Source organism: Cryptomeria japonica, chromosome 5, assembly GCF_030272615.1.
Source record: "Cryptomeria japonica chromosome 5, Sugi_1.0, whole genome shotgun sequence".
Lineage (NCBI taxonomy): Eukaryota > Viridiplantae > Streptophyta > Pinopsida > Cupressales > Cupressaceae > Cryptomeria > Cryptomeria japonica.
In genome coordinates, this window is record NC_081409.1 from 32088666 (window position 1) to 32102905 (window position 14240).

At 33.7% G+C, this 14240-nt stretch overlaps 1 protein-coding gene across 1 annotated transcript; it reads right to left on the bottom strand.

The window, feature by feature from the left end:
• Positions 1 to 218: 218 nt before the first annotated feature.
• Positions 219 to 1533, bottom strand: LOC131057422 (uncharacterized). Its single transcript, XM_057991600.2, has 2 exons — positions 1118 to 1533; positions 219 to 603 (listed from the first exon to the last, which is right to left on the bottom strand). Exons 1-2 carry the CDS (start codon positions 1222 to 1224, stop codon positions 396 to 398), a joined length of 315 nt encoding a protein of 104 aa, XP_057847583.1. The 5' UTR covers positions 1225 to 1533; the 3' UTR covers positions 219 to 395.
• Between the last annotated feature and the right edge of the window lie 12707 nt (positions 1534 to 14240).

The following is a 14240-nucleotide window of genomic DNA, read 5'->3' on the forward strand; positions in this document are numbered from 1 at the left end:
GAAGAATTTTCTTTTAATGGAAGTGATAAAGGAAGGAGATTAACAGATAAATTCTAATAAAGGTAAAAGACAGACAGAATTTTCAGCTTATAGTGAAGTTAGATACAGATTCGCCGATTCGGTCCATGGAATTTAAAAAAAAAAAAAAAACTTATATCCTACTTGTATGAGAACTTATACTTATCTTATGGAGTACACGTTCAAACTCACTCAAGTTGTAATAAGACTAGAAAGTATCCAATTGCCTTCTGTCAAAGGTACAAATTGTATGACATGAATCATATAGAAGTGCAGTTTCTTTAATGAAACCAAAAAAAAGGTATAATTATTACATTAGCAAAGGCTTTGAACATTCCCATCTCATCCCAAGCTCTGATAATCTCCAGGAATAACAGTCAATGGTGAAAGATGTAATATTTATCAATGGCTGAATGAACTTCCCAAGTGCAGCTCATACCCTTTGGTATGACCACTAAGTCTCCTGCACCAAATTCAACATATTCAGAGCTTCCTTTCACATAAGCTCTCACTTTCCCCTTCACAAGATAGCATGTTTCTTCTGCATCAAACTTCAATGAAATTTTTCCTGGAGGACAAGCCCATCTGCACTTGACATATATATGAAATCATTAGAAAGCTTCAAAAAAAAGTCTATTTTAGAATTAGTAATAATACTTGTGCACTGATTTGCAAACTAAATTCTTCCATTTGTCTATCATAATCCAGCTATTCTTTTCAATTGCTATTCAGAATCAGAGAACTGAGAAGTGAATTGTATCACAAAACATTAAGAAAGCCATTCTTTTAAAATATAAAAGAAAGCAGAAAAGCCTGAAAATTTCAAGGACACCCAAGAGCATCATTTGGTACAATTATTATCATAAGAAACATAAATAATATGTAAAAAAAAGTATATTTGTTTCTGTTTTTGGATATGATTGTGTGTTTTTTATATCAAATTTTAAGATCAGTGATTCGAAACATAGAAGTAGAAAGCAAACACAATCATGAGGGATCACAGAGTGTGATCAGAAACATTGATGCAAAAATCATATCCAGAAACAGCAGCAAATGACATTATAGACTGGAAAACTGATATCATTAAAAATATACTTACTTAGGCCAAGAGCGAATACCAAGATCAGACAAACGAGACTCTGATGGATGCCTTTCAATTTTAACTCCATGCCTCTCCATTACCTTCCTACCATCAATGGCTTCCATTCAAGAAAACCAGTCAAGAGACAAATAGAAAAGCCCACTATGTCACTAGCCTTAGATCTTCAGATTTGAATCATGTCCTTCACAAACTGAATTCATAAACACCAACCCATGTCCAATATCTTTGGATATCAATGACAAAAATCAATGGTTTGTTGAGAATAGCCAAATTTGCAGAAGGGTTTTATAAACAGAGATTTATAACTTCCTGTTTTAGTGCAACCATTATCATGTTGTTCCCAATGACCTGGTGATGAAAACAAAGCCAATAAACTTATGAAAACAAAGCCAATTAACTTATGTGCACTTAGATTGGTATATAACAAGAAGAAGTTCAAGAAAAAGCCAACTATCAATGTATTAGTTTGCCTAATACATCACTATTATATTATTAGTTTGCTTAAGACCAGCGTTATTATCTTAGGGAACATAAAATAGAAAATAGTAAGCATAAAGATTGTATGACCGAGTATATTTAAGCAAGGTGGTCATTTGTCTATTAATACTTTGTGGGGTCCCAACTTTTGACTTGAATATAAATTTTCTAACGTTTACGTAGTCAGTTAGTACACGTATGTGAGGTCTTAATCCATACATATCTTGTGTGCTTATAATGCTTGCTTGTTTAATTGATCCAATGGATGACATGTAAGTTGGAGAAAACAATGCAATCTGAGGGAGTAAATGTGCAAGAACTAAATACAATTGTCATAATTCATATGTTTTCTTCATTTCCAAGCTTGTTTGCTTTACAATAATTTATAGTTGGATGCTTTTGTATGAGAGTTGTACTTACTATCTTGGAATCAGTCATGGTTATGTTGAATGAAAGAATTCATAACAAAGTTAAAGAATGAGTCATGTTATAACTAATATAATAACATGGTTTAGCATTATAATCAAAGTTGTAATGGATTTTACAGTCAAATAAATGATAATTATAATGCATAATAATCAGTGTTCTTCCTGTCTTCGGATATGTAGTGTCGCGGTTTAAACATTTCGTTGGTGAAGTGGTCATCAAAATTTAAATTTCTGCTGGTTCATTGTGCTCGCGGATTTGAACAAGTGAAGTGTGGGGATGAGGTCCCCTGTTTGTAGTCTCATCGATTCATAGCTTCGGGTCAAAAGCATTCATGTGGAGCCGGAAGACATGTCATACCAACGTCACCGATCACATTAAAAAATTTACCAGACATAATAAAAAAAAAAAAAATCAAAGTTCTTCCTCTCCAAATTTAAAAACATGTACATTCATAAATCCTAAAAATTCAACTGAGTAATAAGCAAGCAAAGGTGTCATTTGATAAAATGTCAGTGTCAATAAAAAAACAAAAAAAACATCTCACATTGGAGAATAATAGAGTTGTTGACAAATGCTTTGCTTTGGAATCTTTGAAAAAGAGTTCACTTAAAATTTCAAGATCTTTCCTTTGAATACAATTGATTTATTGCTTCGAATAGTTCTTTGCTGATTTAAGAGTTGTGGAAAAAGACATTATTCATTTGGAGGGAATTTTTGACAGTTTCCTAATGAAAACAACTTTGAATCTGTCCCTTCCAAGAGACGTCATGCTTTTTTTAACTTTAGACCATTTTATTTTGTAAAACAGCTATTATTAAACCCAATGTTTTGCATAAAATTATTTGATATTTGGAAGTATGTTCCAGCCAAATCAAGTTTATTCTCAACTCTTTGTGACCTCTAAAAATATAAGGTGATTAATGTTAGATATGGTAAAATGTTTATTTAATTTTAGTTTGATAATTTTCATTTTGCATTTAATTTGTTGATGTATTATAATATAAAATTGAAATAAAAAATTTGAATATAAAATAGTGATTAGAGTGATGTGAAATCACCATCCACAAAATGTTATTGTTGTAGGCAAGGTTGTGTGATATGATCTATAGTCAAAGATAGAGTCATGTAGATTGGTTTGTTTAATGAGGTGATAATTTTTGTTATTGTGCTCTTCTAGATATGCACGCCTTCACTTTGAACCCGTTTCTAACTGAGATTGTGCTTAGAAAATCAATGGAGATTATTGTAAGATGAGAGGATAAATTCTTTGTTTGTAAAGTGATAGTAGCCAAACGCTAAAGTGATAGTAGCCAAATGCTTAGAAATGAAAAAAAAAATGTTGTTACAATCACACCAAACAAGCAATTTATATGTAAACTCTAATTTAGTAGTGTAATTTTTAGATGCAGAATTTGTCTTTAGATTCCTTTTGTATTGAACAATCCCTCAACGAGATGTCTAGATACTTTTTAATTGTCTAGTTGTGATAATAACCTAGGAGATATCTATAAATACATGTCCATTTTCATTCCTGACTCAATTTTTTTGGCATGTGAGTTGGCAAGATTGCTAGTTTTTAAAAATGTCAAATTTGGAATATAGAATTTGAAATTTGGAGGTGGACTAGGTCACAACATCTATCCTAGTCCACAAACTCACTATGTCGTATGACCTTGTTTAGGGTGTTAGAGAACAAAATATGTGAAGTGATCTAGATTAATGCAACACATAATGGGATTTTGTTGAAAAGTTCTATGTTGGGGTGCATAATTGTTCTGAAATGGTCAAATTGAGTACGACAACTGTGTTTGTATGATAATCAAAATAACATAAAATAAAGGTACATAAAAGCATATTGGTGTGCACTTTTATCCCTTAGATTTCACACCCACTTTGGTATTCATGTGAATATTTATAGGAATCATGCATGACAAAGTAAATATGGAATAAGCAGTATACATGTATGAAAGGGCATGAGCAAAAAGATTGGGGATCAAAAGTGGCAAGAACCACATATTGGTCCATTTAGGACATAGCACAACAATGTTCTAGCATGTTTGTATGATAACAAGAGTTCATTTTTACATGCTCATGTTATTCCTATCATAAAATAAGAATACATAATTGTTATTCTATCTTTCCTTCTATATCACTCTTTATCTCTTGCTTGCCCTCTCCCTCTTTATCTTATTGTCTCTTTATTTCTAGATCTCTTCCTCTCTCTATCTTCTCCCTCTCTATCAATTGTAAATAGCCATTATTATATTTTATAAGGCACATTTTTAAAAGACTTCTCTTTGAGGTCACCACCCTTGAATCCCCACCAAAGGGGGTTTGTCATCGCCCCCTAGACCCATTAGCAATAGAAGTAGGAGGGGAAAGCCCCTCATTCATCCATTGAGAACTAAGATCCCAACATAAATAAAACAAAAAATTTAAATCAAGATGATAATCATGCTCCAATACCAATATTGACTCTCCCTCTCCCTCTCTCTATCTCTTTATTGATGCAGGGGTATTATTTGCATCTAATTTTTGGTTTGTTTATGTTTAGTTTTGTTTGTCTTTAGCTTTGATTCGCATGTGTTTGTTTTTAGTTTGGGGTTGGTTTCTTATTCTAGCTCACATCTCCACGTAGACATTTTCCTATAGCCATTTGGGTGGGAAGAAAACACTTTGGAATGTTTCAGCTTGGGAATGGTTGCATAGGAGGTTGACCGGTTCTTTTGTTTTTCAGTTTTTGGAAGAGGAATAGCGATTTTGGAAGGAAAGGAAAAAAATGACCCTTGAAAGAGGATGACACAGAGGAGAGGGACGATGGAAAAAGGAAGAGTCTCAATTTTGTTTGGTGAAGGTTGGAAAAACAGAATGCATGAAAAAGGATTGATAGAGGAGGAACATGCTGTATGGAAGGATCAACAACTCCTTGTTATCCCCTTTTTTTGACAGTTCTAAATAAAAGAATAGTTATTAAAATCTAGTTTCCTTAGTTGAAAATTATTTCTCATTGGGTTTTGTTGCTTTGTTTTCACTAATTAAGTTCCTATCACTCTTGAATTTCCTGCCACCATTTTGTCTTGATTTTGTGAATTAAGTTTTTGTTGATTATTAGCAATTAGGCTACCATCATTTATCTATTTCTCTCTATCTGATGTAGGATACTCTAGCTAAAACCCAAACACATACTCCATTTTCAGACAATAATGATAGGAATTTCAGGGGAAAAACAATCAGCATCTACAAACTTCATGTCAGATTTATGACAGGAACAGAAGAGAGAATAACAAGATCCGATAACAGCAATGTATTTAGCACCCATCAATTACAATGAGAACAAGAGTCATCAATAACAACCAACAATGCAAATGTGAACATCAAAAATATTATCTTTATTATTACTCAGCATACGAAGGTGGCTACATAAAATAATAGAAGTTTACAAACAAACTAATTGGTCATACATCTATTGGCTGACTTCCCTGCTATTTCTGCCCGCTGCTAACTCTGAAGGTTTGCCTATCGATCTTTCTATCTAACTCCTCTTCATACTGCCTATTGAATCTCATCTTATACTACGAGTTCTGCCTTTTTCCATTCCAAACGAATCGTCTTCCCTGCACTTGTCGGTCTTCTTCCTTTCGATTCCCATCCTAATCCGACCATTTCCAATCTTTTGTGTTTCAATTTCTCCTAATTGTTTCATTATCCTCCTTTTGATGTGGCAATGGAATCTTTGATCAATCTAGCGTGATGCTCCTACATCAAACTACCTAGGAGACAAAAGATCATGTGCTCTTGCACACGAGTGATACTTGCTTCTATGCTTTTAATTTGGTTTCTTCCACAATTGCTTGGGAATCCATATCACACTTCTCCAACGGAGCTTCTTACTGCATGTTTCCATGTTGCTTACCATATTCCTACAGTATTTCCCTTGCAACCATTCAACAACATAAATGATAATATGGGAATCCATGATCCCCATGTCTTCAAACTCACACACCCCTTTGGCTAACTCTCCATCATTCGCAGTATCTTTTACAATTGTTTTGTCTACCTCTTTATCTGCATCCACAAGGAATTCCTGACCATGAGCTGTAATCTTCCACTTCATGTCCTTCTCTACACAAGCCTTCATTTCTCTTAACTTTTCCAACCATCCTTGTGCTAGCAATAAATCTTTTGTTTTGCCATTCTTTTCCATTTCACCCATTGGTCTATCAACTACAACATAGTCATTAACAACCTTATGTAAATCTGCCTTAACCAACCTAATTTAGACTTCTTCATTTTCATCATACCTCCCAATGTCTACACCAGACTTATGCCCAGACTCTTCATCTCTCTTCACTATTAAGGAGTGTACCACATCATCATTATAAAAGTCCTTCAGATTTACCTCTACCTATACTGTTGTCCTTGTTTGTCTTTTTTGTTTAATTAGCCTTTGAATAGGGCACACAACTTTTATTTTAATTATCAAATGTCATCTTTGTTGTTGCATCTTACTTCTGTTGTTCAGTTCTTCTATGTCTTTTTGCATCTCTAGTCTTATTCGTTCCAACTCTTGCTTTATTTCTCTAATCTCTTTTTGTCTCATCTCTTCTTATTTCCTCTTTCTCTCTTCTTGTTTCCTTTTCCTCTCTTCCTCTTTCTTCTTCCATGAATCCTCACCTCGCAAATAATCTCTCAAAAGGTACATTCCCTCAATCAGGTCTCTCTCACTCTGCTTCATCTTGTCCTTGCCTCACCTAGGTGTCTCTTCCCTTATCTACCTAGTCTCTTGGAAACCAACAACTAGTTTGTCCTCTCAACTTGCACAATCACATTCACAAAACTATCTTGTCCAGACCTTTTGAGATCTGATACCACTTGATGTAGGAGACTTCAGCTAAAACTCAAACACATACTCCATTCTCAAACAATAATGATAGGAAGTTCAGGGGAAAAACAATCAGCATCTATAGACTTCCTGTCAGTTTTGCGACAGGAATAGAAAAGAGAATAACAGGATTCGATAACAACAATGTATTTATCACCCAACAATTACAATGAGAACAAGAGTCATCAATAACAACCAACAATGCAAATGTGAACACCAAAAATATTATCTTTATTATTACTTATCATACGAAGGTAGCTACATAAAATAATAGAAGTTTACAAACAAACTAATTGGCCATACATCTATTGGCCGACTTCCCTGCTATTTCTGCCTGCTGCTAACTCTGAAGGTTGGCCTATTGGCCTTTCCATCTAACTCCTCTTCACACTTACTGCTGAATCCCCTCTTATACCGCGGGTTCTGGATTTTTCCATTCCAAACGAATTTCCTTCCTTGCACCTGTCGTTATTCTTTTTTTCGACGCCCATCCTAATCGGACTATTTTCAATCTTTTGTATTTTAGTTTCTCCTAACCGTTTCATTATCCTCCTATTGATGTGGTGACATGATCGATGATCAATCTAGCGTGATGCTCCTACATCACTACCTCCTTATATCTTCATCTGTAGATCTATCTTCCACTCTTCTTCTCTATCTCTAGATACTTCTTCCTATCTTTATCCACCCCTCTCTCTTCTTAGACTCCCTCTTTCTAGACCTCTATATCCATATCTATAGTAGTGTCTCTCTCTCTTTCTTCCCCTTACTCTACATATGTCTCCATCCCTCCCCTACCTCTCTCTTTCTCTCTTCATATCTATCTATACCTATATATTTATTTATTTCTCCCTCTCTATCTACATCTATCAATATCCCTTACTTTACCTCTAACTCTTTCTCCTCACTCCCTTTCTTTTCCCCCTCCATCGTTTCCTAGTTATATATCTCTAGATATCCCTCCCTCTTTCTATCCCTATCTCTCCTTCTCTCTTAATGTATCTCCCTGTATATATTTATATACATATCTCCCTTTCCCTTAATCTACCTCTATCTCTCTCCTTCTCTTTCCTTCTATACCTATCTCTCTCCCTTTATCTTCCCCCTCTATCTTTCTATACTTATATCTATAGGTATCTATCCCTATCTCTCCCTCTCTCTATACCTCCCTCCTCATTTCCCTTACTCTACCTCTATCCCTCTCCTCTCTTTATAACTTTCTCTCCCTTTATCTTCCCCCTATATATTTTCCTATATATATATATATATATATATATATATATATATATATATATATATATATATATATATATATATATATATATATATATATATATATCCCTATTTCTCCCTATTTCTACGTCTCTAAACTTCTCTCTATTTCTCTCCCTCCCTCTTCCTACCTCTATCTATCATTATATATATCTCTCTAACTTGATATTAATTTATCTAATACCTCTCTCACTCATACACACACACTTCCTATTTCTCCCTCCCTATTTTAATTTCTCTATCTCTCTATCTCTCTCCCTTTATACATCTCTCTATTACTTGTTTCTATAACCTCATTTATCTATCACTATTTCTCCCTCTATCCCTTTCTCCCTATCTATCTATATCTCATTATCTCTACCTCTCTCACATTCACTCTATCTATCATCCTCTATATCTATATCTCTTTGTTTCTCTCACTTTATCTCCATCTTGCTTCTTCTATCCATATATTTCTACCTCCATCTCTCTATCTTTATCTCTCTCCCTATCTGTCTCTCTCTATATATATATCTCCCTCTCCCTCTCTCTCCCTTTCTAAATCTTTGTCTCTCTCTCTCATATACATAGTTAAAAATTATCTTCAAAGGCATTTCCCTTGAAAACTCACCAAGAGGGCTCTAGAATTTGTCACCACTACTTAATGATATCTAAGTGGGAGGCAAAATCTCTCCACACTATTGCAAGTTTGGTCAGAATGAGCTGTTGATGTGTTGTCATTGATGTTAACATGCTTCAGTTGTCATTAGTGAGTGATTGTTATAGTTGATATTGAGTTTGTTGTGCAGTTGTATTGAGAGATTTGCTCCACATATCTTCTATATTGTGCATTTATTCATGCAGTTTGGATATGTTGTTAAGCAGTATTTAGAGATATTATATTCGGGATTTGGTGCTCTGGTTTGCAGTGCTAAGGAAGTTGCATTCACTAGTGTGTGTAGCAGTGTTTGACTATTATTTTTGTGTGAAATTCATGCTCCACATTTCTTGCGTTATGGTTTCCGATGTTGTGGTTTTTGGAGCTAAGTTGATAGTGTCCTTAGCTTCATTTTATTTAGTCGGCATGGTGTTTTTGGGTTTCAAAAGCAAGGTTTCAAAGTTTGATAGTGTTTACTCCAAGTTTGGCCAACTTTAAGTGTTTACACTTTACATTATTGCTCTGATGATTATGGATTGTTGTATAACATGTTTGATGTTTATTTTGGTCCCAGTCAAGATGTGTTGTGGTCCACTTTACATTCTTTTTCCACTGTAGGAATGTTTAGTGCCCACCTAATTTGAATTGTGTTTGGTTAAGATTCTTAGCCGACCTTGGGAGATTTTGCATATGTGAGGATTATATAGATAAAGGATAATATGTCGAGGATGGTATGTATGTATATGTGGAAGAGAGAACAAATGTGTGTTGTGAAAGAAAGTTAAATGCAATGAAGGTGTGTGAAAGAGGATCTATCTCCCTGATCAGTTGATGTGTGTTGTTAGAGTTGGGTGAAAAGTTTCAACTAAGCAGTGTAGATATCATTAGTCCAATTCATGAATAATATTATTCTAGATTAATGATTTGAGGCTACCTCTTGGGGAGCTAAGTGTAGTTGTGAGGTTTTTAGAAGTTGAGTAGAATGAGCTAATTGTTTTTGTATCCGAGCTTTTGTCCTTGATGGAAAAGGGGGGGAGAATGAGAAGATGTGAGTAACAAAGTAATTGGCAAAGGGGGAGAATAGTATATTAAAAATAATTGAGAATTTTGGTATGAGATCTATTGATATTGTTGTTGTTGATGATGTGGTGCCATCAATGACAAAGGGGGAGATTGTTGTGGGTTCAGTGAAAATGAGTTGTTGATGTGTTGTCATTAATGTCAACATGCTTTGGTTGTCATTATTAACTGATTGTTATAGGTGATATTGAGTTTCCTATGTAGTTGTGTTAAAAGATTTTCTCCGCATATATTCTATATTGTACATCTATTCATGCAGTTTTGATATGTTGTTAAGCAGTATTTAGAGATGTTTTATTCAAGATTTAGTATCCAATTTGTAGTGCAAATGATGTTGTGTTCACCAGTGTGTGTGACAGTGTTCGAGAGTGTTTGTGTGTGAAATGCACGATCCACAATTCTCCACGTTATGGTTTATGGTGTTGTGATTTTTGGAGCTAATTTGATAATGTCCTTATCTTCATTCTATTTAGTTAGCACGTGTTCTTGGGTTTCAAAAGAAGGGTTTCAAAGTTCGATGGTGTTTACTCTAGGTTTGGCCAACCTCAGGTTTTTACACTTTACATTATTGCTCCAATGATTATGGATCATTGTATAACATGTTTTATGTTTATCTTGGTCTCAATTAAGATGTGTTGTGGTCCACTTTACATTATTTTCCATTGTTGGAGTGTTTAGTGTTGACCTAGATCAAATTGTGTTTAGTTAAGATGCTTAGCCAACCTTGGAAGATTTTTCTTATGCGAGGATGATATAAATAAAGTATAATTTGTTGAGGATGGTATGCATGTATATGTGGAAGAGAGAATGAATGTGTGTTGTGAAATAAAGTTAAATGCAATGAAGGTGTGTGAAAGAGGATCTATCTCCCTGATCAGTTGATGAGTGTTGTTAGAGTTGGTGAAAAGTGTTGAGCAGTGTAGACTTTCATGTGTTAGCTACCAGAAGCAATGATCCAAAGGAATTTATAGATATTATGGTTGCAGTGGTACATCAGTGGTGGATTCTTTCTCTTTTATTCTTCTTCATCTAGGAAGTGAGCCCTCCAATAGTGAGTCTTTCTTTAATTCCTTCAGGTAGTGAGCCCCCCTTTGGCAATGATCTTTTCTTTGTAAAAATCACCTTAATTGGTGTCACCCTAACAGGTTTTTATATATTGAGAATAACATTCTTTGTGGTTTTTCCCCTAACAGGGTTTTCCACATAAAATTTGGCATTTCATTGTGTATGGTGTGTTATGCTTTTTATGCTCTTTCATGCTCATATCATTCTACGGATTAAGTGACAAATTTGAGTTCCTAAGGACTTGATTTAAAGAAAATATTTTAATATTTGGTTGTACAATTGATTGAACCCTTCCCTCTTAGTTTTCTTGTGTGTTAGAACATTCAACACACACGCTTTCTCAAGAATTAAGTTCCAAATGAAGGTGAAACAAAATTCTTTGAATCAAGAAGCAATCGGGCTCCTCTCCTTCTCTCTCCCTTTCTATTTCTCTCCCTATTGTTAATGGAGCCTGATTGCTTCTTGATTCAAAGAATTTATTTTCACCTTCATTTGGATCTTAATTCTTGAGGAAGGGTGTGAGGAGATTTCGTCTCCCACTTCTATCACTAGGCGATGGTGAGAAATTATAGAGTCCTCTTGGTGAGTTTTCAAGGGAAATGCCTTTGAAGAGAAAGGTAGGTGTGTGTGTGTGTGTCTGTGCATATGTATATATGTGTGTCTGTGTGTGTATAGATATGTATATATGTGTATACATATATATACATATGTATATATGTATATATGCATACATGTATATGTATATATGTATATGTACATATATACATATACATATACATATATTGTAGTGCCTCTCCTAGACTTGCATTTTGATTTACATATTGATAGACTTAATTAGACATGGTTGATGCTTAGATGGTTATTTATAACCCTATTCCTATCTTAGGTGGTGTCAATGATGCTAGTTACTCTATGTGAATTTATGTTATTTGATATGACTCGTCATGTATGGAGATCTATATGACTTAAGATGATATGATGGTACTAACCCTATTTTATGATTATGATTCTATGTGATGTTTGATGATTTACTGTGTGACTGTCTTTGTGACTAGAGACGATGCCATATCACTCATTGCAATCATGATATGTCGTCACGATTCTCTATCACTTGTCTATTTATTATGATATAAATGTATCATATATGTTGTGTTTGGTGTTGATGCAGGTTCACAAGTACTAGACATTGACTCCACCTGGCTTCACAGGTCTAAGCATGTCTTTATCTCAATGGCAAGTTGTCAAAGATGGCGTAATTTCCCTCACACACTCCAGGTCTAAGTTATGTACCTTGTTGATTGCGCCACGATGCAAGTTGAGGTCAGAGTCTTGTGTTGTGTTTGTCCCCTTTGGCATAAGGATGCGAGTTTATGTTTATTTCTAATTAGAGATGTGTGATTATTTAATTATTTAATTATGTTTTTGGTTTTGGTTAATGTTTAATTGATTTAATTTATTTATCATTTGATTTATTGTTTAGTTGAGGTTTAATTATTATTTATTGTTTATTTATTTATATTTAAATTGAGTTTTATTTAATGTTGACTATTGGATTTTATATCTATTTTATTTTATTTTATTTATTTTAATGATATTTCTTGATTTTCTATAATTACAATTTAATAATGGTTATTTATTTAATTATTTATTTGGTTTAATTAATGCATTGTTTAATTATTTATTTGATATTTATTTATTGTTTAAATCATTTGTGGCTTTTATTTAATTATGAATTTATATTTTATTGTGGCTTTTGATTTATTATTAGTTCCTTGGTTTATTTTATTGGGCTTGGTTATTATTTATTCATTTGATTTTATATTATTAATATTATAATATCTTGTTACATGGGGTAAATAGAATAATATATTATTATTTACCTATCCTTTTATTATTACTGGCAAAATTGCTTTGGGGAAATAACTATAATATATTTGGCATGGTAGGTAGGTTTTATATTATTTTGGAATATTTTGACTTGGCCAACGTTTGGCTATAGTTTTATTTGAGATTTCTATTTATTCGGTTGTCTGTGCATTTTGTCAGGGGGAGCTTCCTTGGATTTCTTCTGTGATTCTGGTTTTCTTGGCTAAGGATTTGGATTTGGATTTAGAGTTGCTTGGCTTGTTTGGATTTGTGGTTGCACTTCATCAACTTCTTGCCTTGCTTCAATTTTACCAAGTCGAAGGTCTTATCTCTCTCCAATTTTCTTTTCAAAAAAATTTGTTTGCACAATGTTTTCCACGAAAGATTGTATTTAGGAGCCTGGGAATGAATTAATTGGATTCAGTCATTGGCATAGTTTTAATCAGTCTCTAAATTTTTATGATTGCTATTCCATAATTTTTTGGTATGTTGAATCTATGGGGACTCTCTGTGATCTGGGTTGTTGAGTGCTTCTATGCCAAACTTTGATTTACTCCTTGTATTGGCTTGTTTCAAATTTAATTATTTTCCTATAGTTTTTATGTGTCTTGGCGTCATTGCAAAATGTATTTTCAATGCTTGGTTTGAGTCTTATGATTTATTAAGCCTTGTCGTAATTTTATTTTTTCATTTTTTCGTTTTTAACGAATGCACGATTTTATTTAACAGATGCGCTATTGTTTTTGTCATATGCGCGATTTTATTTAACAAATGTGTGATTGTTTTTGGTAAATGCATGATTCTAATTTTCATATGCATTAAAATTATTTGCAAATGTGCTATTCTATTTTGCATATGCGTGAAACTGCCCAGTTAGGGTGATTTTGTCAGTCTTGGTCCTGTGGATTGATTTTTTTGAATCTGTAATTGTACCAGAGGCTTTTATGGATGTTTTTTGAGATTTTACAGCACTGTTGATATTTCAATTTGGTTATTTATATGTATTTTATGCTCCAGCAAGTATTTTGCGCTTGTTTGTCGAGGTTTGCAAAGTTGCTCCAACAAGATGTATGTATTCCTTGTTGTTGAGGATGAGTATATATAGCTCTAGTAAGAGGTTTTACTGTGCCTCGTTGTTGAGGACTATGAGATACCACTGGATTCATGTACTTTCCCTATTTATGTGTTTATATCATTCTTGAGGCTCTCTTTATTGTTGCATTATGATGATTTGATCTTATGGCATGATCTTTGTTATATGGCATTGTTTGTGAGATCTTAGCTACCCTTATGATTCATTTGTATCAGATCTATTGTGGCTTTGAATACTTTCTATGTTGAGTTTCCATATTGTTATTGTGTTGTAAGATGTATCTTGTTATGTTTTTACCCTATGGTCATGGTCCGTGTTT

Coding starts and splice junctions, on each gene's coding strand:
- LOC131057422 (XM_057991600.2), bottom strand. CDS start 1,224: ATGGAAGCCATTGATGGTAGGAAGGTAATGGAGAGGCATGGAGTTAAA. Junction 604..1,117: donor GGTATTCGCTCTTGGCCTAA/GTAAGTATATTT, acceptor TGTCAAGTGCAG/ATGGGCTTGTCCTCCAGGAA.